Source organism: Ceratotherium simum, chromosome 37 (assembly GCF_057802395.1).
Source record: "Ceratotherium simum simum isolate JZ-2026a chromosome 37, ASM5780239v1, whole genome shotgun sequence".
In the NCBI taxonomy this organism is placed as follows: Eukaryota; Metazoa; Chordata; class Mammalia; order Perissodactyla; family Rhinocerotidae; genus Ceratotherium; species Ceratotherium simum.
This window is the reverse complement of record NC_141936.1, coordinates 11,528,548-11,556,127: the sequence shown is the minus strand read 5'-3', so window position 1 is coordinate 11,556,127 and position 27,580 is coordinate 11,528,548. Positions and strand designations below refer to the sequence as shown.

The 27,580-nt window shown below is 42.5% G+C and overlaps 1 protein-coding gene across 1 annotated transcript in view; it reads right to left on the bottom strand.

Annotated features, from left to right (window-relative positions):
• PID1 (phosphotyrosine interaction domain containing 1) overlaps window positions 1-24,280 on the bottom strand; it is a 235,226-nt gene extending 210,946 nt beyond the window's left edge. Inside the window, exon 1 of the mRNA XM_004427655.3 lies at window positions 24,074-24,280. Within this exon, the coding sequence (XP_004427712.1) occupies window positions 24,074-24,103 (30 nt within the window). The 5' untranslated portion in view covers window positions 24,104-24,280. The remainder of the gene's footprint in view (window positions 1-24,073) is intronic.
• Window positions 24,281-27,580: the final 3,300 nt, after the last annotated feature.

Genomic DNA, 27,580 nt, shown 5'->3' with positions numbered 1-27,580 from the left:
ATGGAACGTTACTTGCTTTTCAATTGTCTGAGATCTCAATCCCACATGCAGATCTGCTGTGTAACAAAGCCCATCTCCGCCAGTAGGCATGTTTTTCTTTACACCTAAATGAACTGTCCAAACTAATTATGGCATTTACATCTTCTCTCTGACAACACTCTTAAAACCCCACCTGCTGTTCAAAACTCTTCTGCATGACTAAGTCTCCTTCACTCCACTTTCTCTGTGTTCAGTTTGGAACACACAACTTCCTAAAGCTTCTCTCTTGGACACATGCCTCTCTATTCCAAGCAGAGCCAAGACGAAAATGATGCTTCTTGTAACACCCCAAGCCTCCTAGTAAACGCCACGGTTGTCTACATACATTCAAGAACAAGCGAGAAAAGCAACTTGTGTTACTTTGCCTAACTTCCCTCTCATAAGCTTTCACTAACAGTAATCATTCTGAAGGTATGGAAATGCTTGTTTTTGGCAGAATATATTTTTGCATATTATATAAAAATTCTGAAAAATTCTTAATAATTACTATTACCTAGAGCATAAACTACAGTGCTCCGTACCAGGAAAATCAGCAACTGAGGGGGAATATAAACATATTTTCCAGTTTACAAAACACTTTTACATATAATCTCATTTCACATTCAGAAGAACTCTATTATTAGACTCATTTTAATGAATGGGGAAACTGAGGCTCAGAAGTTTGTGTAACTTGCCCAAGGTCATATAGAAAGTATCTAGTAAAGCTGAAACTCACATGAAAATATCCTGATTCCTAGTCCCACCCTGTTCCCATTATATCAGACTCACCTGGGCCAGGGGAATATTTAAGTCATTCCTATCATGCATTCCATCTACATTTTGATTCTAGTTTGTCTGTTTGTTGGTTTCCTTTGGTCTTTTGTTTATTTTGTTTTGTTTTGTTTTGAAGACTGAACTGTGGCAGGGACTTCTTCAGTCGACCCCTAACGAATAAGTTAGTTGTTCTCTTTTCTGTAGGAATAAAATTAAAATTTGCATACAATAGCAATCACTGATTCCTGTCTAGCCTAGTTGGAGTTTAAAGAGATGGGAGACCTCACCCACGGCAATTCCAAATACAATCCTTTACATTCAAGTGATTATCAATTATCTTTCAGGTCCATATTAGCCAGGACACTAGTAGTCAATACAGCCCACCAGAAGGAAATTACGCTTTAAACTACTGAGCCGGTCAGGTCATGAACTAACATTACAACGGGAACTATGCAAGTAATACAATCTTCACTCATGTAACACTTAAAAAATAAATACTCTAAAGGAAATAACTGAACACCGTGTAATATCTCTACAAGGTCTATTTTCAAGTTTCTGAATTTCACTGCACAGACATACACACATATAATTGAGGTGTTAAGCCCGTTGCTTACATACCAGCCTAGCAATAAACAAGCTCAAGTCAGCTCCTCTATTTATGTTGTGCCGTGGGCACACACACCCATTTATTATCTGTGGGACCAAATGAGCCACAAACCTTAGTGGCAATAAATAGTTCCAAAGGAAGAACCGTCTGCAGGACAAGTAAAAACATGAGTGGATTCCAAAAAGTACAAAGACTTGCTAAACAAAACTCACCAGGCAGGACAAGCACTTTGAAAGCCTGCTCCGATTCCTTCAATGGAGGGAAAATGTTTTTGGCAACTGGAAATAGTTAAAATTTCCTATTTTCTGATTATTTCAAGTGCTTACCTCTGCACATCCGGTCTCCAGCTGGGTCTGTCAAGACAAGAAATCTCCTAAGGAAAGCCAGTACTCACAATCTTTTCAGGCCAATTTAGCAATTTCCAAAACGGAGAAAGTTCACCGTAACAGAGGAAGAAGAAGGGCGCCTTTAGCATGGAAAGTATCCCAAATCACAGATACTAACCCACCCAATCAAGGACAGAAACAGAACCCCTATCACAATAAGAAAAAGTCTGGGAAAACAGAAAGAAGAAGAAGAAAAAACAAAGGTCAGAGAATTTCTATAGTTAACGTATCCATGGGACAAACCGAATACGAAGCTCCGTAGAGGAACAAAATTCAATAGTGATGATTTTTAGAAAGTACATATCGTTTAGGATTAGCTTCAGCCACAAATGAAAGAAAAAACAAAGTAACAGTGGTCTAAAGAACATAGACGTTTATTTCTCTCACATAAATGAAGTCTGGAGTAAGCAGCCCTGGGCTAGCATGGCAGCTCCCTAGCATCAAGGATCCAGCTGCCTATCTTTCTGTTCCACCACCCTTAGCACAGGGCTCCCCCAAGATGGTCTAAAAGGGCTTCTCAACCTTCAGCCATTACATTCATATTCCCACCAGAATAGAGGAAGAAGGGGCAGAGAAGCAAGAATCCTTGCTTTAAAATCCCTTCTGCTTACATTCCACTGTCTACAACTAACTTATTATATGGCCATAAGTAGCTGCAAGGGAACCTGAAAATAACAAAATATGTACTTACAATTGGCATTTGCAATTGTGCAGAGATTAATATTCCACAGCTCAAGAGACTTCAAGGCCCCAGAGTCTATGCAATGGCCAAGCAAATATTTATAAACTGCCTACTTCAGTCAGGTGCTGGGCTCTGCACTGGATGTGTGGTGAGGAAGAAAATAGAACAGTCCCTGCCCTCATGCTTTGGACAGTTCAGTGACCACTGCTCCCCAAAACCACTAGAAGTGACATTTGTGAACATGTATATGTAATGTGTTTAACATTTTATTTTGAAATAATTTCAAATTTACCAAAACATAGCAAGAAGAGTTATACCCTTCTCAAAGTTCTACTCTATATTTGTAGAAGACACAAAATACAGAATTCACTCCCTCTTCACCCCTAAAAACTTAAGTATATATTTCCCAAGATGAACCACACTCTCTTGCATAACCATAGTAAAATTACATTTCACCAGACATCTCAATGAAGTTCTTTACGGCGATCATTTTCCTGGCCCAGGTTCCAATTCAGGATCATGCACTGCATTTGGTTGTCATGTCTGGAACAGTTCCTTGGCCTTTCTTTGTCTTTCTTGGCATTGGTAGTTTTGAAGAGCACTAGCCAGTTATTTTGTAGAATATATGCTCCTGGGACAGGAATACGATGAGGGGGTCCTTCTCAATGCATGATATCAAGAGGCACATGATAATGTTTTGGCTCATTCTAGGCGATGCTAACTTTGATTATTTGTTTAAGGTGATGCCCACCTGACTTCTCCACTGAAAAGCTACTATTTTCCCCTTTTCAACTGATAATTTATGGAGAGATACTTTGAGATTACGTAAATATCCTTTTCCACATCAAACATCCATCCACCAGTTTTGGTATTCACTAATGATTCTTGCCTGGACCACTTATTATTAAGATGGTTGCAAAATGGTGATTTTCTAACTCCATCATTCTTGCCTTATTTATTAGTTGACCTTGCATACTAAGGAAGAGCTTTACTTCTTCACCTATTTATTTGTTTGTTTATATCAGGATGGCCTCATAAATTCTTATTTTATTCAACGGGCTATAATCCACATACTTGTCATTTATTTTGAGGCTCAATATGTACCATATTTGGCCACTGGAAGCCAAGCTGGCTGCTGTGTCTTTTTGAAATAATCTCTTTTTTTTTTTTTTTGAGAACTTCCTTGCTTTATAGCACAAAAAATAATAAGTTTAGCAACCCTGGAGGCCTTCAGGTTTCTTGATGACGCCCAACGGGAGTTCATTTTATCTTATATAAGCAAAAACAACCTAAAAATTTCCCATCTAAAAACTCCACCATAATCAATTACCAGGAAACGGATGTACCTCTAAACAAGATGGATTCTACATTTTATATTTTAATTAATTATCATTTATTATGAATAGATCTGACTGTTGACATCTTCCACATTCCTGAAATTAAATATAACAAGATAATATCCCTGGATTGCATGCAGGCAATAACTTAGGTACAAAATAGGTACAATGTATGATATTTTGACTTCAATGTCAAGGAGATTCAGGACACGTTCCAAAGACCTTAATACAGATACATAGAATTGTGTGCTTCCCCATTAATGCCTGGTTCTAAAGAGAAATACAAGAGAATCTCTCTCTCTCAATACAAAAATCAAACTCTACTGTTAGCATCCTCACTGATTTACGATGGCATGTATGCCATACTATCTCTTGCTTTTCTTCCAGATAAATTAAGAGAGATGGCAAATAAATTATAAAATATCATTAGTACACTGAAGCAATATATAAACAAATAAATTTATTGGGCTTCAACTGTGTTTCTAGCTTTATATTCCAAGAATTATGCCAAGTACAATGAGACATACAATGAGGAATAAAAACACAGCCCCCATCCTCCAGAGCTTAGAGGCTTTTAGGAGATGGAAGTCCACAAATAATTCTGATAGAAAGGAAAACTAGAATGAGCTAAGTGGTATAATTGTGATATAAGAACAATCTGTGGACATCCAGAAGAAAGGGATGAATCATTGCAGTTAGAGAATAGGAAAGGCCATGGAGAACAGGCAAGGCCGTGGAGAGGAGGAAAGGCCATGGAGAGGAGGAAAGGCCGTGGAGAGGAGGAAAGGCCGTGGAGAGGAGGAAAGGCCGTGGAGAGGAGGAAAGGCCGTGGAGAGGAGGAAAGGCCGTGGAGAGGAGGAAAGGCCGTGGAGAGGAAGAAAGGCCGTGGAGGGCAGGCAAGGCCGTGGAGGGCAGGGCGAAGGGCAGAAAAGGCCGTGGAGGGCGGGAAAGGCCGTGGAGGGGAGGAAAGGCCGCAGAGGGCAGGAAAGGCCGCAGAGGGCAGCAAAGGCCGTGGAGGGCAGAAAAGGCCGTGAAGGGCAGGAAAGGCCATGGAGGGCAGGAAAGGCCGTGGAGGGCAGGAAAGGCTGTGGAGGGCAGGAAAGGCCATGAAGGGCAGGAAAGGGCGCGGAGGGTCAGTTTCATCTGCTCTGGGAGGAGTATGATCCCTCAGGCAGAGCGTGCAGGTGACGCACAAGAAAACAACATTAGCAAAGGCATCAAACATCAAAACACACTAAAGGATGGAAAATGGTCCAGAGTGCATTAAAAGATGCATGGAGTGATGAAGATGGTATACGATTTGAACCCAAGCACCAGAACAACTCCTCTGCGTCTGATAAGGATGCTTCTTTACAAACACTAACCAAAGAAAGGAGGAAAGGGAAGGTTCTGCCTGAATACTAACATTTTAGTTCATTTGGCCTTGTTCCACACAATCTTTTCATATCCAGTATGCAAAAGACTTCAGAAAGAGGAGAAAAAAGAAAAGAGATACCAACCAAATAACATTTTCCCAAATACGAAATTAGCCAAATAGCATCTGTCCAAACAAACATAAAAATTCCAAACTTCTGAACACACAGATGCGATTTTTATTTTAATCACAAAAAAAGTCTCCCTTTCTTAGTACTCTTGGCAATTCTCAACACATGCTATTGGACAAAATGCTTTTATTGAAAGATGAGCTACAAAAACATCTGATACCATATCAGACCAGCATTCACTGATTGTTCATGTCCAAAGACTATGTCGATCTCAACGTGATTGCAGCAAACCATGGGGAAGAAAAGGTTCTAAGGCAAATAAAGAAACTCATAGAATCTGAGATACCATATTATCCACATCTGCCATTATTTTAAATTTAGCACCTGTGGTAGAGATGGTGTGATGCCTGCCATTTCTCCCTTTAGCCTTACTAACAGAATTCTGACTCAATTTGGGGCAAATGTGTGCCCAGTTAAAATATTTGCTCTCCCAAGCAACAGATGGCCACAAGCCACAGTCCTCATCCCTGCAGATGTCAGAATCCTCCTGGGTAGGACTTGAGGGAAAGCTTTTGTATTCCTAATAAAAAGGGACAGATGACAAAGGCCCTCATCTTTTGCCCTTTGCAGTGTCTTATGACGGACGTTTCCTCCATGATAACAATAATTTACTACTTCCTATTTAATTGATTGAAACCTTCTTGAGCACAGGAAGCACTTCTTTAGACCCACCTTATAATTTAGTCTGGCTCCTCACCCAAAAATAAAAGATCAATAAACATTTGTTGAAAGTAAAGCCTGTAAGAAAGGGGCATGAGAAGCACTGTGACAAATCTCAACCAAAGTCAGTGTATTTTTACCTCCCATAATCAGCATTAATCAAATCTATAGGGCCCAACTCTTCCAAATATCATAATCTTTTTTAAATCCAAAATGCTGCTGACCCATGCATGGTACTTTGGTACTCACTAATTGAAAATATGCAAAATTCCAAAAGCCATATTGGATTATGAATCACTAATAATTTTAAATAAATATTTCTTTTAATAAAGCACACAGGATTTGAAAGGTAGTTGATATATTTGCAAGGTATACGTTTATGGTCTGTAGGAAATGTACAACACAAACAGGTCATTGAAATAATTCCATGACCCTCTTGGCTTCCAAGATCCATAGGTTAAGAATTATGAGTTGATATACGAGCATTTCATTTGAGTCTATTCCACTATTGGTACATTTTCCAGAACCCCAAGGACGTGAGTCGTAATAAAGCCATGGCTTTGCCTTCTGCTTTGGCCAACTTTAATCTAGTTTTAAATTTCTGAAGCAAGCTTCTGCTCCTATTTATGTGAAATTTAAAAAGCTTCTGCTCCTATTTATGTGAAATTTAAAAAACCATGTTAACAGTTATAAAATTGTTATGCTACATAAAAATTCCCCTGAGTCTGAGATGCCCACAGAAATGCAAGAGATGAAAAATAATTCGTTCTAACACACATTTTCTTATTTACCAGTAGGCATTAATAGCTTCAAATCAAAGTTAAATTTCCTATTTAGAGGGGCCAATGATTGAAATAAAAAAGATAAAGAGCCTCAGTTCCTTCACATAATGAAAGCAGGCATCTTCTAAGTTCCAAGACAGACTTTTTAAAGTGCATTTTATAAGAAATCAGCAATATATCAATTTCTTCCAGTCCTTGGATCAAAAAGAATTGATCTGTTCTCTTCATCCACAACCCAAGAAATGGGTTTTGATGACCATCAAATGCACAGATAATGCCCTCTTAAATCATAACCCAAAAGAGATAGAAAAGAAAGAAAACAAATCCCCGCAAAAAGCAATAGCTTTGAAGCAACAGTCAAATTTGTTTTTGTCCAATTCAGCTGTGACTTCCAGCCCACCAAGAGCCTACAGCCACTGAAAACGAAGATGGGGGAAAGGAGAGGTGGCGATCGCCCCTTGGGAAAGCTATAAAAAATATCAACAAGATTCAGCAGTTAGCAAGAGAGTTCAAAGTAATTTAGGAATGGGAAGAACTTCACTCCCATTAAGTGTGAGGTAAGAAGGAGGAAAGAAGCGAGAAAGGAAGAGGGTCAGAAAAAGGGAGAAAACACAAGATGTGGCCCCAAATTGCAGAGTAAGTCTACCTTATGTGTAGAGTTGAAATCCCTGCAAATTAGTTTTCACTGAATGCTTTGCTCCTACTACCCTGCCAGCGCACGCCCCCTCCTCTTCAGAGCACACACATATCTCATGGGTCAGCCTCTGTTCAACAAGGGCACTCAATTACATTATGAAGAAAACAGCCAGTTCTCTGGGCCAAGGAGTGAAGAGATCAGCATTGAGTCTGTGCTATTTACCATTAACACAGCAGAGAGAAGGAAACATCAATTAGCAGGTTTTTCAGACTCTGTATTCTTCATTCTCTAGACTACCTTATTCCAGAAAACCATTGAGCTGTATCATTCAGAGAGCATGACAACATCCTAAAACAGATATTGGCTGTACTCGATACATGAATATTTAAAATATAATTTCAGTTCCCGCAAGAGGATTCCCACAGGGGGAATACTAATTTGAATTTTCTTTCATTGTACAAAATTCCCCCAAATTTGGACTTTTGCAAAGCCATTCATTTTCACAAAGCATCAAGCTCCGAGAGGAAAGACAAGGGGGTGGGGTGGGATGGGGAAGGGGTCGAGGAGTGCCCAAGCTAACGGATGCCAGATGAACTTTCCTGGATCCAGAGAGCTTTGTTTTGAAGATTTCCACCTTGAATTAAATCAAAGTGGCAAAGCAGGTCTTGAAGACTAGGGAACTACACTCAGAAGGTCAGGACTGCCAAAGTTAGAGGTATTTAATTTTCTGGGCTAAAGAACCCACATTGTCCTAGCGTGAACTTACAGAGCCATTCAGATTTTTAACCAACAACTACAAACTTTTCTTAAGACCCAAGGCTCAGACAGCCTGGGACCATGTCTTTTCAGCTATTTTGGCCAAAACAGCTGTTTGCATCTCTGACACCATTTCTACCCCAGACTCAGAGACAAGAGGGATTCATGTGTACCAAAATTACTTTATTTGTTTTGGATGCAGTAAAAGCATCATTACTTAAAATGACACTCTGCTTTTTCAGTACAGAGATTTGGCAAGAAGGTAAGAGTGACATCCAAGTTATAAAAACCTTAAGATTTATAGCAGATGCCAATAGCAGGGCTACACCCTTACAAACAACGAGGTCAAAAGTCTGTCTCCCACGATGGGCCAGAACATGGAAGCTGTGAGCCAGGACTATAGGGTAATTAGAATTATTTTTGTTCAGTGGCACTTACTAAAGTAAGAGTATATGCATAAGAAATTCCCCAGGAAAGAATGTTTGCACCCTTTCTTCATCCTCCAGTTAAGCACGCACACTTTTTACAAGGAAAATACTCCCATAAGGAAGAACGTGTACACATCCATGGGTTTCTGGTTGGTATCTTGGAAATCCTTCAAGCATAGTTCCCTCACTTTCCTCCACACATATGCTCTGCTCCACACATTACTTTTCATGAAACAGAATCTGAAGACTGAACATCAATGAGTTCAAGGAAAATTCTACCTGTATATCAATCAGAGTTTTGTGGTTGCAAGCAATTGATACCAACTCTGGCTTGCTTGAGAAAAAAATAAATCAGAGTGACACTGGAGTGAAAGGAATGAAGAAGGACCAAGCTCAGAAAGGAAAGGAATCAAGCAGCTCCCGAGGTCTACGGAGCAGGACTACAGAGTGGCCTCAAATCATGGTGGACAGAATTAGTTTTGGCTACTTTTAGCCTTTCTGCCACCCTGCTTAGGATTCCAACTCCTGGGAGAAAGGGTCTGATTAATCTAGACATTTGGGGCACATATCGACACCCAGCTAAAGGGAGGCACACTAATTGACAGTCTCCCCTAAACTGAATGGAGTCCCCCCACTGGAGAAGAGGAAGAAGAGTTCCCGAAAGTGAAATCCGGTGCTGTTATCAGAAGATGGGAAACGAAGGCGGGCAGAAAAAACCACAGATGTCCATTTCTACTTCTACATAAACAGTCTTAGCATTCCTACGGAACTGTTTATTTTTTCAACTTCTAGGGACAACTTTGGCAAAAACTACAATTAATATTATTGCCCAATAGTCTGTGTTACAATGTCCCATATAAAGAGCCACATGGTTATTTCCAGGGTCTTCAATGTAGGAAAAAGTTTGGGGCCCCAGATGAGCTGATGTACTATTAGATAATGAGGGCTAAGTAACTCATCATGTTTCTCTCCTTACTTAGGCTGCCAGGAAGCTCAGAGCTAAAAGTTTTAGGCTCAGTTATAGTAGCTACCCTTAGTATAGATTTTCAGGTACAACTAAATCCTTCATTATATGACTGGTATTTGAGGGGTTTTATTTCAGTCTTCTTTTAATGTTTCAATGGTATTTCCATATTTTATTGAAAAGTACTTCAAGAGCATTTGAAATTTTTTCCTTACTAACCGAAAGCCAACCTTTTCAGAACTATATAAGGATATAATGTATAATTATTGTATTTTCTGAGTTTTTAGATTGGCCAGGACCTTTGTATTCTGCAGCCAGCATCATCTCCTTCCCTTTTTGCTACTGCAGAGTTAACCTTGCACAGCAGAAACTATTTCAGATGAATTTCTGGTTTTTAAAGGTGCTATAGGAAAAACATTAGATTAGATTAGATAGAAGGATGGATAAATAGATTGATAATCAATACACCTAACTCTGAGTTTGATTACAGTGTGCAATAATTTTTAGAATAGTTATCAATAAAGTTCATAAACTTTTCTTGGGAGGGTGTCAAATGTAGAAGCAATAAGCCACTGTTTCAAACCTATGATCAGACAGCCTAAATCAGAGGGATGATGGAAAAGTACAGAACAGCACTTGTGCTTCCGTGAACCAGGCAGACTGGTGGAGGGTGGAAGGTCTAATTCAGTGTTTTATAGCTCAAGCCACTTTCTGGTTCATCCATGTACTTTTCATGCCAAAAATAATCAGAATCTCCTAACTCTGCGGGAAACAGACAGAGTTAAGTAGAACAGCATACCTGGACAGGCAAATGAAAGCAGCAGATCTGCTCCCAGGATGATCAGAAAACAAAAACCCACGAAGTGCTTGTGAGTGTTTTTTCTGGTAGAAATGGGCATTCTTAAAGATAAAGGTGTTTGCCGTCATTACGAATGGCTTTCAGTTTGGGTTTCCTGAAATAGCATTGGGATTGATGGCCAATAATCTGTAGGCTGATAATCTGTGAGGAAAATGTTGAAATCCATTAAGTTAAAAACTACTCTCCATCCTCTAAATCTCCCTCCTTTTTGGAAGCAATCTGTTCCAATGTTTGGCAGTGAAAATGCCCCAAATGAGCCAATACCACAACAATGAGAAATTTTAGCTGCCTGGCGTGGGATATGTAGGAAATAGTGATCTGCATTTAGTGAAAAGTCAGAGAAGCCTCCCCCTTCCGCCTGGAAGCCCTCCTGGATGCTCCAGACTGGAAAGTGGGATGAGCGACACTTCTAGTTCCTGTGCGTCTGTCCGCCCAGGAGAGAAGGGGTGATGGCATCTCCCCACTCCAATCACACAAACTCCAGCACACAGCTCCTGAAAAAGAGGGGAGAGAAACTGGCCTCCAGGCGAAGGTGGGCTACCAGAGTTGAGCTTGGAGAGCCATGAATGGTGTCAAACAAGTAAACTTAGTTACACAATTATCATCCTGGCCTTTAAGATTCAGGAGACCAAGGATCTGGTCTGGTCCTGATTCCGACACTAACATGAACTTGGGATTCTCCCATCAGCCAAATAAGGAGCTGAACTAGATTGGGGTCCCAGACTCAAGTACCCACAGGGCCCAGCAGGTTATGGGAATTCGTGAGACGTGCTCTGTAAGGGCCATAACGAGCTGGAGGCCACGTCCATCCAAATGGAACAGCGGCTGGTCAGTGGTCACTACGTGAAAATCCAGGCCCACTGTGGTTTGACCCTCCCATTTTCTGAGAGAATCGGAAAGTCCAGATTTCCTTATAAATTCCTCTAATTTTTCAATCCGGGAGACTAATTTGTAAAGTTTTTATATACACTGAAGGGGCCAAAGGAAACATTTTTGTAAGCTAGAGCCAAACCTCAGGCCCACAGTTTGTCAACTTAAAGGAGTTCAGGCACTGGACTGAAGCACCCTGCACTGCGGGACGCTGCTTCACAAGGGGCTGGGTTGTCTTCCCTGCTCACATGGAAATTCATGGGGCACTGGCATCTTAAGGGCTACAAGAAGTCCTGCAGAAAACCAGACTCACTTTATTTCACCTAGTGCCCCTCAAACCTATTTAAAGACTGAATCTTTGTGGCAAGACTCAAATGAGCAGCTCACTGAACTCGGGCTCCATGGAACACACTTTGGGAAACACCAAACCTCTATGATCCGCCTGGCTCTACAATTCTATGCTGCTATTCCTAGTTAACCCTTGGATCTGAAGCAGGGGAAGAAATTAATATTACTGACTCCCAATAACATGCCAGATACCACGCTAAGCTCTTTGATTCCATATCACAATTAATAGTCAGGAACTAAATTATTATCCCCATTTTAAAGTTGAGAAAATACAAATCAGGGGCCTGAGATAACCCCTAATAAGTGAAGCAGCCAAGATTTGTATCCACGGGTGCCTGATTAAAAACCCCATGGTCTTTCCACGATTCAGTAGCCTATATGGGCCACAGGTAGCCTGACTTGTAGCCTAAAGAAATATTCTCTCATCCTCTCCCATTTCCCACAAACCGCTCACTCCGGTGACTTTGGATCTGTTTTATTTTTCCCCTCAAGGTTTCCAGGCTCTTCATCTGAAAAACATTGTTTTTCCAAGAGAGCCAGATAATCCACTAAAGCATTCAGGACGACGGAGCAGGTGTGAGCATCTGATGCCTTTGCTCAAAGGAATAATTTATCAATGGCCAACAGCTGCACTGAACACATGACAGACAGCTAACTCGTGGAGTGGCCATGTGTGCCAGGGACAGTGCTAAGGGCCTGGGCAACTTCCTGCACCCTTCCGTGTCTTCCTCCTTTAATGTCTGCACATCCTACCCCTCGACTCCCCACTTTCCCCCCTTCCTGGCTTTCTTGCCCATCCACTGTCCCGCACCTCAGCCTATTTCATTTCTTTCCTTCACCCCCAAAGCGAACATCGTTAGGAACAGAGGTCTAACATTTTGCTTGCTATACGTACAGGTGACCACACATCCTGGTGTTATGCCTGCTGTTCCAGTTACTTATTAACAGTGCCCACACCCCCTCAACAGGATTGGACGATGTGCCACATGATCTCCTTATATATTTATTGAACAAAGTCTTATAGTCCTCGCCCTTTATTTTAAAAGAGGTTAAGGCAAATGCCTCAAAATTTCCTCCTTGAGGGTAAAAACGTTTTTAAACTAGATGAAACGTATTTTCGTGAATGCTTCTCAATAGCTTTTCACTGAGGTTCAACGGCCATTGGTAAAGTTGTTGCACCCTATCTAAATTTTTAGTTGCCATATTCCTGAGAAAAGAATTGTTTTATTAAAAATCCTATATCTGCTTGGCAGACAGCACCCACAAACTAGAATCAAGACTCACTAATGGTTTTGCATGATGTATTCTCTGTGTCTTCTTTTCTCTCTCTTTTTTTTTTTTTTTTTTTTTTTGCTGAGGAAGATTTTCCCTGAGCTAACATCTGTTACCAGTCTTCCTGTTTATCGTATGTGAGCCACCACCACAGCATGGCCACTGACAGGTGAGTGGTGTAGGGCTGCGCCCGGGAAGCAAACCCGGGCCACCGAAGTTAACCGAAGTTCGGAGCGCACCAAACTTAACCACTAGGCCACCAGAGCTGGCCCCTCTCTTTTTTTTTCCTTTATTTTTTTAATTGAGGTAACCTTGGTTTATAACATTATATAAATGTCAGGTGTACATCATTACATTCTGACTTCGGTATAGACTCGTCATGTCCACCACCCAAAAACTAATGACCATCCGTCACCCTACACATGTGCCCTCCCTCCCTGCTTTCCCTCTGGTAGCCATCAATCTAATCTCTGTGTCTACATGTTTATTTGAGCTATGACTCTCTCTGTGTTTTCCGTCAAGGGAGGAGAAATGACAAGAAAGTGGCCCAGCCAGCCACATGGGCCACAATCCCAGAAATTCACCCAACAGCAAAATCTCCCGAGTCTACCAGCCACTAGGGTGGGAGCTAGGTGCTGGGATACAGGGCTAAAAAAGTCCCCAGAGGACTGAGCCAGCTGAGAAAGTCAACTGAGAACCAACAGGTTAGAACGAGGTGAGAGACACACCACTGGGAGCAAGAACGAGAAAGGGGCCATCCTGAACAAGGAAGGACCAACGAGGCATCAAGTTGAACTTTTCATCCTGTGGTCTGGATTTCGTCTCTTGCTCAACTACTCATTTCACTAAGATCCTTAGGCAAACTGAGATTGATGGAAAATGTCATTTCAAGAACTAAATGAGGAAATATTTGAAAAGGTGAGAAGGGAACTCTAAGAAAAATACAGAGTTCATTATTTACCACTGTGCCTGACATACAATGAATATTTCACATACATTTTATATAGGTATAGTTGACATATAATAAACTGCACAATTTGTTACGTTTTGGCATATGTTCAAGCCCATGAAACCATCACATAATAAAGATGTTGAACATATCCATCACCCTCAAAGGTTTCCTCAAGCCTGTTTCTAATCCCTTCCTCCCATCCCAGCCTCAGGCAACTATTAACGAGCTTTCAATCATTTTACATCCCCACCAGCAGGTATGAGAGTTCCATTTCCTCCATATCCTCACCAACACTTGGTATGGTCCAAGCCTTTTTAATTTTAGTTATTCTATGGTTGTATAGTGGTATCACATTATGGTTTTACTTTGCATTTCCCTAATGACTAATGATGTGGAAAATCTTTTCATGTGTTTATTTCCTATCCATATAACTTCTTTGTTCAAATCATTTGCTCATTTTTTAAATCAGGTTATCTTATTATTGAGTTTTGAGATTTCTTTATATATCCTGGATACAAGTCCTTTATTATAGATATATGATTTGCAAGTATTTTCTCCCAGTCTGTGTCTTATCTTTTCATTCTCTTATAAATATCTTTTAAATAGTTATTTAAATATTTTTTAAATATTATTTAATATAAAAATTTATTTAAATATTAAATAAAAAAGAAGTTTTTAATTTTGATGAAGTCAAATTTATCCAATTTTTCTTTTATTGAATGTGTTTTTGTTATTGTTCTAAGATATCTTTGCCCCACCCAAAGAGACTTTTGGGTGTGATGGATCTGTTCATTATCTTGATTGCAGCAATGTTTACACAGATGTACACCAAGTCACAAAGATTTTCTGCTGTTTTTGTCTAGAAGATTTATGGTTTCAGGTTTTCCATGTAGGTCTATGATGCACTTTGAGTGAATTTTTGTATATAGTATGTATGACATATGGATTGAAGTTTTTCAGTTTGGTGTTGATGTTACTGTTTTTGTTGTTTTACATTGTTGGATATCCAATTGTTCCAGCATCATTTTGTTGAAAAGACTATCCTTTCTCCAGTGAACTGCATTTTTTCCACCTTTTTCAAAAACCACATAGACATTTGATCAAAAAAGCAGAACTCTCAAAAAAGGTCCTCATTGACAGCTGCTAAAATTTAAAACATGCATACTCTTTGATTCAGCAACTCCAATTTTAGCAGTTTCATCTAAAGAAATACAAGCACAAGGATAACGCTGAGATCCTATAACAGTATTATTTACAGGAAAAAAACAAAAGAACATGGACATGACCCAAATATTCCTTGACAAAGGACTGAATAAATTATGGTCCAGCTCTGCCACAAAATTCTATGCAGATACTAAAAGAAATGAGTTTGAACTATGTGTACTAACCAAAAGAGATACCCATGAAACATTTTGTCAATCGAAAAAAAAATTATAGAGTAACATATATATATATGATTACATTATTGAAATGTATGAGAAAACCTAAATATGTATCTATATATTTGTATATATTTGCAAAAATATAGGGAAATTTGTGGAAAAATAATGACCAGACAGATCATATGAGTTTTCTTCGTGGGTAGAATTGAGAATGAGGGAAGGGACAAGATTATTAACTTCTTTATACACTTCTAATACTTTGTTACCCTAAGCAGATATTATTTTTAATTTTTTAATCAAATCAAGTCTAAAATAGTAGCCATGACATGTAGCAGAAGAGCCACTCCATCCATTTCACATCTCTACCACACTTGTAAAAAATTCTCCATGCTTTTTTTTTTTTTTTTTGTAGTTGGTTCAAGTAGGCAGAAATATATTGGTGCGTGGATGAAACTCAAAAGAAAATTCCACACTTAAGTCTTATGGGTTGAATTGTGTCTCCCAAAAACTCATATGTAGCAGTCCTAACCCCCAGTACCTCAAAATGTGACCTTATTTGGAAATAGGGTCATTGCAGATGTAATTAGCTAAAATGAGATCATACTGGATTAAGGTGGGCCCCTAATCCAATGTGACTCGTGCCCTTATAAAATGGGGAAATTCAGCCACAGGGACACACACACAGAGAACGCCACGGGAAGATAGAAGTGATGCTGCCACAAGCCAAGGAATGCCAAAGATTGCCAGCAAACCACCAGAAGCTAGGAGGTAGGCATGGAACAGATTCTCCCTCATGCCCTCAGAAGGAACAAACTCTGCCAACACCTCGATTTCAGACTTTCAGCCTCCAGATCTGTGAGACAATAAATTTCTGTTGCTTTAGCCACCCAGCTTGTGGTACTCTGTTATGGCAACCCTAGGAAATGAATATACTAGGCTACCAGGAATTTAAGTCCAAAGTAAAATAGCCACCCATCAGTACCACGGTCCCACAGTCCCTAGCTCAATTCCGAGGGAACATCCTCAGAAGACTTAGAAAGTAAATAGCAGTTTCCACTACCCACATTACAGGTGACTTGTACACCAGCACACACCTGAGGGAAAGCTGGTTCCTGATGTAAAGGCATCAAAGCATATGGTGGGCAGAAGGGGCTACAAAATTTGGGTGTTTATCCTCAGATTCACAATTACAAAGAAACTGTGAGGAAGGACTTGTGATTAAAGGATTAAGATGGATTTATTCTTGAGGAAGGATGACAATTAAGGAGTCCCCTTCTCCTGGCAACTCTCCACTCTTCTCCTTTCTCATGCACAGATGTGGTATTTACTCCCTACCGAGGAAGAGAATGAAAAGTAAGAAATGCAAACCCAAAGAGCTGTTCTGTAGTAATCCAGATTTCCTGTACCACTCAGGATTGGAAATGGCTGTCCAGGGACAGAGATTGGATTGGTGGTTACCAGAGGGGAAGGGGGGAGGGGGGAGGGTGAAAGGGATAATTCGGTACATGTGTGTGGTGATGGGTTGTAATTAGTATTTTGGTGGTGAACATGATGTAGTCCATGCAGAAATAGAAGTACAATGATGTACACCTGAAATTTTTGCAATGTTATAAACCAATGTTACTGCAATAAAAAAAAAAAAAAAAAAATAGGAAATGGCTGTCCATCGCGGCTACTGCATTGAAAAGAGGAGCTTGCCCAGGAAAGCAAGTGTTACGACTCCTTATAACATTTATTTTTTGTCTTAAAACTGAGTTCCAGAATAGGAATAGGTTCTCCATTAAAATAACGTATACAGTTACCAAGTGAAAAATTGAAACAAAACAAAATACCCAACCAGATACAAATAATCAACCACACATACTCTGAGGCTGTCCTAGAGGCCCATTTGAAACAGACTCTAAAATCAACCTACATGTTGTCTTAGTTGGGAAGAGGCAAATCCCAGAGGCTTGCTACTCAGAGACCCTGCAGAGACTCTGACAACCTGTTTTGAGGATAAAACCCTAGCCCTCGTTAGTCTCCACCTGTCTGGAAAAGTGTCACTGAGACCTGCCTCAACGTGACTTTCACATCCCAGCCTATAATTTTAATTACTAGTTACCCATCTCTTGAAGCCCATTTGCTGTATTTTCCAGAGGCCCTCCCTTGAGCAACATAGCACACGTTATACTCAGCATTTGCCACCTTTTCCTAGGATGTTGATCAAAAGTAGACGAGGGAGAAGGAAGTAGTGGTTTAGTTGTTCTCTAATGTCTGTTTTCATTTTTTCCAAATCCACTGTAAATAAATTCACACTCAGTATAAAAAGAGCATGCTATATAGACACATTCATTTTGTCCCAGTATATGAAAGACAGGTATACCTAGACCTCTAGAAATACAAAGACTGAACACAGTCAAAAGGCAATATGGATTTATTAACGTATTAGTTTCCTAGGGCTGCTATAACAAACTGGGTTCTTAAAACAACAGAAATTTATTCTCTCTTAGTTCTGGAAGCCAAAAGTCCAAAATCAAGATGTTGGCAGGGCCATGCTCCCTACAAAGGCTCTAAGGAAGAATCCTTCCTTGACTCTTCTAGCTTCTGCTGATTGCCAGCAATCCTTGACATTCCTTGGCTTATGGCAGCATAACTCCATTCTCTGCCTCCAACTTCAAATGGCCTTCTTCCCTGTGTCTCATCTGTGTCTTCAAATCTCTCCTTATAAGGACACCAGTCATTGAATTTAGGGCTCACTCCAATCCAGTATGACCCCATCTTAGCTTGATTACATCTGCACAGCCCCTATTTCCAAATAAGGCTACATTCACAGGTAACAGGGTTAGGACTTCAACATACCTTTTGGGAGGGACACAGTTCAAGCCACAATGAGTAAGACATGGAGACCAGAGTTTGAATCTGAATCTTGATTCCTTAGTAGCCACATCACTTAGGAATGCCAAAGGTGCAACAGATGAAGGACCCAACTAATATACAGACTTCAACAAACAGAAGGAGATGGTATTTTTCTCACTCCTGGAACCTCCCTTATCAAAGCAAGACCTCAGTTGCAACAAATGCGGGAAGAGGGAGGAGGCCTGAGCCATCAGGCATGAGAAAGAAGACCTCAGCAGGATGAGGGACCCAAGAGACATCAGCATCAAGCGAGAGAGCTCGCTGAGACTTTAGAAGCATTGAAATAGGCCAAAGGCACAAAGCAAGTCTGTGCCTTTTCCCTCACACGTCTCTTTCCGGGGCTTGGCTTGAGAGTTCAGACCTGGTAAATACTCTGATGCTTTATCACTGGTTAGCAGCTAAATTGGGATCAAAACTTTTTTTTAAGTTAACACAAAATGATAGTAACTAATTCCACTAGACTTTAAGGAAGTCCTTGGACAAACATCTCAACCATTTCTTCTTGCTCTACTTATACAAAGCTTCCATTTAGATCTGTGCCCAAGGGTCTGAACAAAGCACAGTGCAGTCATTGAGTGCTTCTGGACTAGTTTTATTTGCTGACCACTAACAAGCCCCTGAACTGCTGCTATTTGAGGAGTCAAATAGCCCTGTGGAAGGGAGCCTGATCTCTAGTAGCCTTGGGGCTGTCCAGGGCCCACTCTTCCAGGATCTAATTTGCAAGACTAATTTACCTGGTAGAATGGAGCCAGTGCGGAGGGAGGGGGAGGTGAGAGATCATCTGGAACATCAAACAAAATGCGAAAGTTGCCCAACACTCCAAGATAACCCAGTACAGTCAACATTAAAGGGCCCCATTAGGCAATGGGTAACCAACGGGCAGAGAGTTTTTTCCAAGGCTAGCATTTTGCAAGTCACTTGGTAGAGATTTTGCTGACAAACTCGAAGACCCAACGACACAAGATAGCATTTCACTTCTGAGAGAGACTTAGACCTCAAATTAATGAAAACTCTAAGCTTTCTTTATGAACGATAAGTCCCGACACTTTGTGCTTACTCAACTACAAGGGATGAAAAGAACAACAAAATCTAGAATTGATTTAGTGAGAAATCTGTGCCTCTGTAAGAGTAGCATTGCTTATTTCTAAGCAATTGCTCTTGAACTCTCCAACCCTCTCTCTCTCTCTTCCCTCCATTTTTGGTCTAAACGTGAAATGACTGCCTCCATGATCAAGCTTGATTACCAGCTTTCAAGGGTTCTAGTTTGGATAAATGCCATGTGCTCCAGCTGAAGAGACACAAATAGTCCTTGAGAATTTCAGCTTAAGTACGACCCAGCAGCTTACATCCCCCAGAGATCTGGGACACCAAAACTTAGCATTTGGTCAAGGCTCTAGAGGCAACCATACCGCTTCAACAAGAAATATGAAAGCAGCCTCTCTGAGCCAACGAGACCACCATTGCTCTAATTCTATTTATTAATAACAACCGACACGTGTACAGCATCCTACTTTGTCTTATCCCTCCACACTTCAGAGAAGCTCTGGACCCAAACCACCTGGTTCAAATTCCGGCTCAGTTCCTTTCTAGGCGCTCGACCCGGTGCAAATCATTTAAACTCTCTGGCCTTCAGCTCCTTTATCTAGAAAATGGGGATAAAAGTGGTTATGGGAGGTAAATGAGCTCGACAATTCAAATAAAGCTCATTAGCACAGCGTCATACACAGAGTGGGTACTCTATAAAAGCAGGCTGTTGTCATTCTCTGCCCTCCTTGTTCTATGTCCCTTTCGTCAATTTGGTCTGCCTGGAAATGTGTCATATTTGCCAAGGTTTTCTCTCTGCCTGATGGGCCAGGTTGAAAGGTCTCTGGCTGACATTTCAAAAGGTTCTTCTGTCTCACTTCTCAGGGGAAAAGCAGAAGTGGCACAATACAGGAGAAATAAATCTAGAACGATCCACACTCCAAGCCAAGACAAAATCTATCAGATATGACAAGGCAGGGAGAGGGCAGGGTCATCCTCGGGGAAGAAATCATCTGACCTCCTAAAATCTCCAGATATTATTTAGTTAAAAACATTAACCTTTTTATCAGCAAAAAGTTTAGCAAGAAATCAAAAGAAAGGTCCTTCTGGATCTGGTTTTCTCATTGCCCTTTCTCTTTTCACCCTCTTTTGGAAGTTCTAATGGACAGCCATTGGGCAAAAGGAGAGCGGAAAAGAAAGTGGTGGAGGACAGAAAATCACCCAGGTTGAAAGGCCAAAATCTAGCTTTATGAGTAAAAGCTCTGTGTTTTGAGGATCTGCCATGGAGAAATTCTAATCTCAGGGAAGACAGGCAAATGATTACATTGGAAACTTTACAGACTGCCTCAGGAGAAGATGGTTGCACATAGATTCCACAATTAGAATTTGCTAGAATTTGTTTCCCATACATTCCCACTATCACATTCCACTCCATCCTTATAATAACTACACCACAGACAAGGATGTGTTGGCCTCCTCGTTTCCAACTCAGTCTCCATTCATCTTTCTCCTGCTCTCCTCCTCTCCTGGCTTCCAGAAAAATGTGTCTGGTAGCTCACGGAAGACATACGCTCTGGGGAAATCCACGTTCCTTACAGCTGAGTCCACACTCTTGCATGGATGAGTCTGTCACTTCTCAAGGATCTGCCCAGACCAATGATTAAGACAATCAGGAAAACCATGCAAATGTTAAATATCGAGGCCAGAGGTAATCTCATCTCTATTTTAAAAAACCAATACTAAGACTTTTTCTACCAAAAAGTCCCCTTGATTTTTCTGAGAAGAGCCTGTTTCAAATCTGCTTCTTTAAAAATTTATAACTCTCTCTCGAGTCCCTCCACGAAAAAAAAGTCTGCCGTGCAGAGCAGAAGGTGAAAAGGGAAGAATTCATATTTATTCATTTTACAACGTTGGGGTGGTAATTTAAATCTTCACATCCCTTTTGATCCTATTATATTTTTAATGGCAGAAGCTCCCAGCGAGGGCTCGAGTGGGCTGCAAGAGAAGTTTTAACATTCAAGGGAGCAGATGAACTTGCTGCGGGGTTTGTGAGACTGAATGAGAAATTACCCAGCTCAGCCCGACTCGGGGCAACGGGTCGCTTCGCCTGTCCTGGATTTGGGTCAAACAGCTAAACCTCAAATCAGAAAATACCAGCATCGTTTTGTTTGGCAAAGTGGGTATTGATAACGATAATCCAACCCAATCCAAGATGCCATTTCCTGAGCAAGGGAGCTGACTGCTGGATTCAAATTAGTTAGAGGGCGACCATCTGGCCCAAGCAAAGTCGTGCCACACACGCAGGGCCACACACCCTTTGAATGAGCGTCATCTAATCGGAACTAACAAAATCAATTAAGAAAAGCTGTGTTCTTTTCTTCCCCCGCCTCCTTTGTCTCCAGGTATTTGTACAATAAATTGACTCCTTAGTCTTATTAGGAAGCTCTGGAAACGCTTCCTTGAAGTATTTTCTTCACTCCAGTTCATCTAAATTAGAATGTTTGCATTAAAAATTAATGAGGTTGTATGAGAAGGTTAAAAAGATCTGTGTAAGGAGGGTGGGGCTCTAACTTCATTAAAGAGCGGGACTCATCATTTATTTCCTCATCGAACACGATTTCCATCGCCATCTCCACGGCCACAGAACCCCAGCATGGTAAAGCAACCCATTCACTGAGGAATCGGAAACTAACAATCCTATATGGTGGTGCCTTGAGGGCAAAAAGGGGAAGAAAAGTTCCCAGACAGCAAACAGAGACTGTGACAAAGATAACCACAAGGAATGTAAATAAAATATTATTACAAGCAGCTCATTCACCACCTCACCCTCAACAACTCCATCCCCTAGAAGCAAAAAGTAAAGACATACAAATTGTCTGCTTTTAGAAAGAATAGAGCTGCTATTTGGAAAGAAGCTGTGAAGAGGAAGATTTTTCTCCATTTGGCTCACTTTTATCATCACAAGGCTTGAGATGTGCTTTTAAATGAGAACCGGGCCTCTTTACTAATTTAAATTTGGGGAGCATGAAGTTGAGCCCCGTGTTGATAAGTATCTTCCAACAGTGACTGGATCTTAGTCAGTGATAAGCCATGTTTACCTGAGCTTTTGAAAGCCAAAACCAGGGCTCTTTCAACATGACACTTCAAAATGAAATAAATGCATTGCAAAGGCAAACTGTAATAAACCGGACTCATGCCAAATGCACATGTGTACATTTCACAGAAGAGCCAGGAGGACATTTCTAGCAAGAAATGATCGCCATGCGGAACACAAGCCAGAGCTCCCTCCTGCCAAGAGTCACGTGCTCTGGAGCGCACAGGAGTCCCTAAATGAAACAGGCCGGTAGAAATAACTTCAAGAGACAAAATCCACAGTCTGCAGAGGCACAGATCACCAGGCCATAAAAGCCACAGAACTCTGGCCCCATCTCTCTAAGGACTTCCAAGAGCTACCCTCCTCACTTGGATGGGGAGCCCCCCATCCCTCCTCTCAGTCGCCCCCTCCTTTAGAACAGAATCCATGCCCTTAACTGAAGGAGGAATTCAAATGCACCACAGGTCACTGATGCCGCTGCCAAAATACATTTACATCACCTTTGGCCAATCATTCAGAGCCTGATGTTGATAAGACAAGGAGGGGGTGAGAGGCTAGTCACCCACCACCCCATCTCCAAGGCTAAAGGTCCCTTTTCTTGTTTAGTCTCTTTGAGACCATGGGGGATTGGTGTGGTGTCTCTGGCTCTTCGTGTGAACCCACTCCCCACAAATCACAGGCCCAAGGAGGCTTGGGAAGGAGCTGTGGGGCATCTGTTTCTGCTAAATGCAATGCCCTCTGCAGGTTAATCCTCAGTATGAGAACCCAGAGGCAAAGGGTAGCCTCTTCCAGCATCTGAGGGACAGTCTGAGTTTGGAACCTTGAATTTTCATTGAGAAACCTCCCAAGCCAGCCAGGGTTCCTGGCCTCCACTGTCCTGTCTACAGACACACTCAGCCTCCAACAGTGCTGTATTTTACCACTTAAACACTTCTTCAAAGTTTACTACGAAACTGTGTGGCTCTGAGCCTGCCAACAGTTTAACTGCAGCATCCCGTGGATTTTATCTGGCAGAGTGGCTGCCCTCCCTCTTGAGAATATTTGCAAGCAAAAGGCAGTCATCAAACCTTGCAGTCGGGACAATTCCAGGGTCCCAAGTGTCACTGAATGAAGTCCTCTCTAAAATGCCCCTCTTTCTCACTTCAACCCCCTTCCCAACTCCCTAGCTTCAGAATCCAGATTAAAGGCAGTCTGGCATTTCAGTGCACAGCAGTGAAAAACTTTTGATGGGGTGACCCTGGACATAACTATTTCTGGCTGAACTTAACTTCTGATTTTCAAATATCTGGGGGAGCTTGGGTTCAGGGGAGATGAAGGGAGAGCGCCAACGAATAGGAAAAAATAAAATCAAATAAGTAGCATACCATGACCAAGCCAAACCAAGCTTGATATTTCCAAATTATATTGGCAAATGGATGTTTGCACAAATCATTTGTTCTGTCTTTCCTGGAGACAAAAAGAAAAAAAAAAATCTGGATGCAAAAACCCTAACCCCAGACCAGTAAATTGTGTCAGTGGAATGTAATCTAAAATCGCTGCTCAGAACGTCCAATCTCATATATACCAACACCCCCGGCCAAAAGTTGTAACGCCTGAAGAGCTGCATTGGTTAATTTCATCACCCCCTAACCCTGCGAGTGCCCGGCGCCGGGCTAAGCCGACAGTATCTTGTTCGTATCCATGCGTCTTACACGATCGCTTTGGGCAAATCTCTGCAAGTGGGCAGAGGCGCCACCTCTGCTCCTCCGGCCGGGCACCTCCTCCTCCAGGCTGGCCCCCGGCCGCCCGGGTGCCCCTTACCTGCAGGCGCTCTGTGGCCGGCTGCCACATCTTCCAGCCGCGGGGTTTGGCAGAAGGGACGCTGGCGAGACTCGGTCGATCGCGCCAGGGGACGAGGGGCTGCGGTGCCGCTTTACATCTGGGGTCGGTGTCCGCGGGACGTGCGTCCTGGCTCGGGCGACGGCCGCCGGGTGGGCGCAGGAGGCTGCGAGCAGGAGGCGGCGGCGCCGCGCTCGGCTGCCGGCGACTTGTGGGCACGGCCGCGCGCCGGCTGTCCTGGCGCACTGCGAGAGGACTGCGCGGCTCCGCCCGGGCCCGCGAGCGCACGGCGGCGGCGACCGCTCCCTCCTCCTCCCCCGCCGCCGCCGCCCGGACCCGCGCGCTCTGAGCATGCCCGGGGCCGGCGCCCGCCCCACAGCCGGCACCCCCGGGACGTGGGGGGTGAGGGGCGCAGCCACTGGGGACCCCAAAATCCAGGCGAGAGTAGAGAGTGGAGGCTGGAGCCGGCGGGGAAGCCCCGGGTGGCATGGGTCTGGGAGAGGGGACAGACTGGCGGGGGAGGGAAGGGCCTGGAGAGTGGGGGCTTCCTGGAGAAAGAAACCGTAGCCCCCGGGGGGTCCCAGGCTGCCGTTCAGCAGGGATCTCTGAATGGCCTGTGACTTGCTTGGCACTGTGCTGGGCAACAGACTTGCATTCATTCTTCCGGCTCCAGTTAACTGAGCAGCTATTATGCCCCAGCCTCTATGCTGGGTTCTGAGGATACAGTGGCGCAGAATAGAAGGCAAGAGAATGTGCCTCCTCTCCTGAGCTTCCATTCTGATTGGGGAAAACAATGACCAACAATACAAATGAAGGGGTGCTAGGTCAGGTGGTGATAAGGGTTAGGAAGAAGATAGAACAGGGCTGATGTGTGAAGAAGGGGAGAGGAGAGCTTCTTAGATGGGCGCTCTGGGGAATGTCTGGAGTAAGACCCAAAAATGGACTTGGTGAGGATGACATGCGGGGCAGAGGCCTGGGCCGCCTAGACCTGAGCAAGGAGGGCAACACAAGGTCCCCCATCCTTCATCCATCCTGAGATCTGCCAGGTGCTGCAGAAAGCTCTGAGAACCCAAAGATAAGCCATGGGTCACCCTGGGTCCCCAGGGCCTGGAGGCTCGCAAACTAGTGTTGGCCACTGTGAAGTAACTACCTTTCCTAAACAGGCCTGGCTAGTCTCATCCTCTTGACAGCTGGGCAGGATAAATATTAATGTTCCCATCATATGGATGAAATAAATGAGGCTTGCAGAGTTTAGGTCACTGCTGACACAGCGAATGAGTGGCTTAGACAAAGCAGACTCAGCTGACTTCAAGGCGGGGTCTCTTGCCACGTGCCTCTAACTTCTCTGACCATGGAAACACCTGGGAAAAAGGGCAACCATCTGGGGCTGGGGTCAGGGACACTGGCAGGACGGGGATGCTAAGCTGAGTCTGTCTGGAGAGCTGATGAAGAGTATGGAGAACAGATGGGAAATGCTAAGGGATAGAAGGAATGATGAGAAGGGAAGGAGAGCACAGTGTACATGGGGGCCTGAGAGGCAGGGTCCAGGGAACAGCAGGGCTGGCAGGGGAAGGGTCCTGAGGGCGTGCCACACTGGGACGTGTGCATAGCCTTGGTCCTGAGCCGCTCGTGCACTGTCAAAATAAACACCCCTGTCCAGAAGGATCTGTCCATTATCGTGCGTATAGAGTGATTTCCGGATATCAGAGCACTCCAGAAGCCAGCCCTCAGCTCACCAGATCCTCCCAGCAACTCTCCAAGGACAGAAACCCGTATCTCTCAGGCTTAGGGAGCACAAGATTCACAGAGTCCCCCAGAGGAGAGTCACACAGTGGCAATTCAGATCCAGGGCTCTGGCCACCATAATGCTCTTTTCCTGAGCTCCAGGCAGCTCCTCCCAGACCACACAGTTGGTGGGTGCCAGCTGCACAGGCAAGGCCAAGATCCTGGGTGCAAAGCCGCAGAGATGCTTCTGAGGGGCTGGTCTCTGTCCCAGATGATCATAGGACCCTCTGGCTCCTGCCGAAAAACCACAAGGACTTACTTTCTCAGCTCCTCCCAGGCCCTGCCACTTGTTCTGGACCTATCAATCAATCCCTTCTGAGGAGGTGTCGGTACGTGGAAATACATCTCAGATGCTGGGTCCTGCGGTCTCTGTTTTGAGATGATATTTTTACTTTTCCAATAACTCATCCTGCACACTTCCCACACCTGGAAAATTCTTGATGAAAATAATAATAGACCTTCCCAGCCTCCTGCTTCTCTTTTATCAAATCCCAACACAGAAAGAGATGCACTTCATTACAAAAATCTAGAAAACCCAAATGTGCATATTAAACCTCTCAAGAAGCTAAAACAGGAATATTCACTTGCCAGGATGTGTTCAGACTTAAGCTTTGAAACCATCCTTAGCTGCAGATGCTTCCGTGGAAAAGCGATTTTTGTTTTAAATAGCAGTGGGATGAGATAACGGCCTAAATTCAAATCACATTAGAGCGTTAAATCCTGTCTTCTCACCTCCGAGTGTAATTAATTGTTGTGACTCAGTAATACAGCTTTTAGTTCAGACTATGGTGCTATTTAAAGAGAAGAGGCTTCAGCTCTGTGGAGATTGCTTTCAGTTACCAGTCTCACTTTGCAAACAGATTTGGTAAAGTAGAGAACGTGTTTCAACTCAAACGAAACTCCTGTTTCAATTACCTTTGTGCCACAAATCAGGAAACTCTGGGGTGGCGGGAGAGTGGAAGTGGAGGCTGCTGGAAGGGAACAAATGGGATGGGACACCTCCCACCAGTCAATTTTGTTCCCAAGCCTTCCCATTCAGGAGGAACCTCAATAAAGGGTGAATGAAATAGAGACATCTACTGGCTAGGGCTGGGTTGTGCATTCTGATCTCTCCCAGTTCTATTCTGGAACATTGCAATCTCACCCCCCTGGTGAGTCTAAAAGTACTGCTTTACAATGTAAACAGCTTTGATCTGAGCAAGGAACCACTCTTGAAATGAGCAGGAAGTGTTTTGGTGCAATGAGCAGAAATATTAGGCACATAAGTATGTGCCTAATTTCATGTACTTAATCCCTTGTAACTATCTACAAAGGTCTAATCTTGTTAATAAATAACATTTCAAGGAAAATGACCAAAAAAAAAAGAAGATTGCCAAGGCCCAGATGAGTTATAAACATAATGTTTTGTCCAGAAAAAGAATTATAACCATCCCTAAAAATGTTTGCAAGACAGATTTTATCTAGTTCATGATTCTGAGCCCTAAGGTAAGCAACCTAGATAAATGTTCACATCAGAAGAATGATGAGTTAAATTATGGCCCAGCATATCAAAGAAATATTAAAATATTATGCAGCCATTAAAGAGGATAATTATGAAGCTGTGTTATAGCTAAAAAAATATGACATATAATTATGGATTTTTTAAAGTAGACTAAAATGTGTATTATTTTAGTATGTGTATAAAATCTGCATCAATCTCAGTAA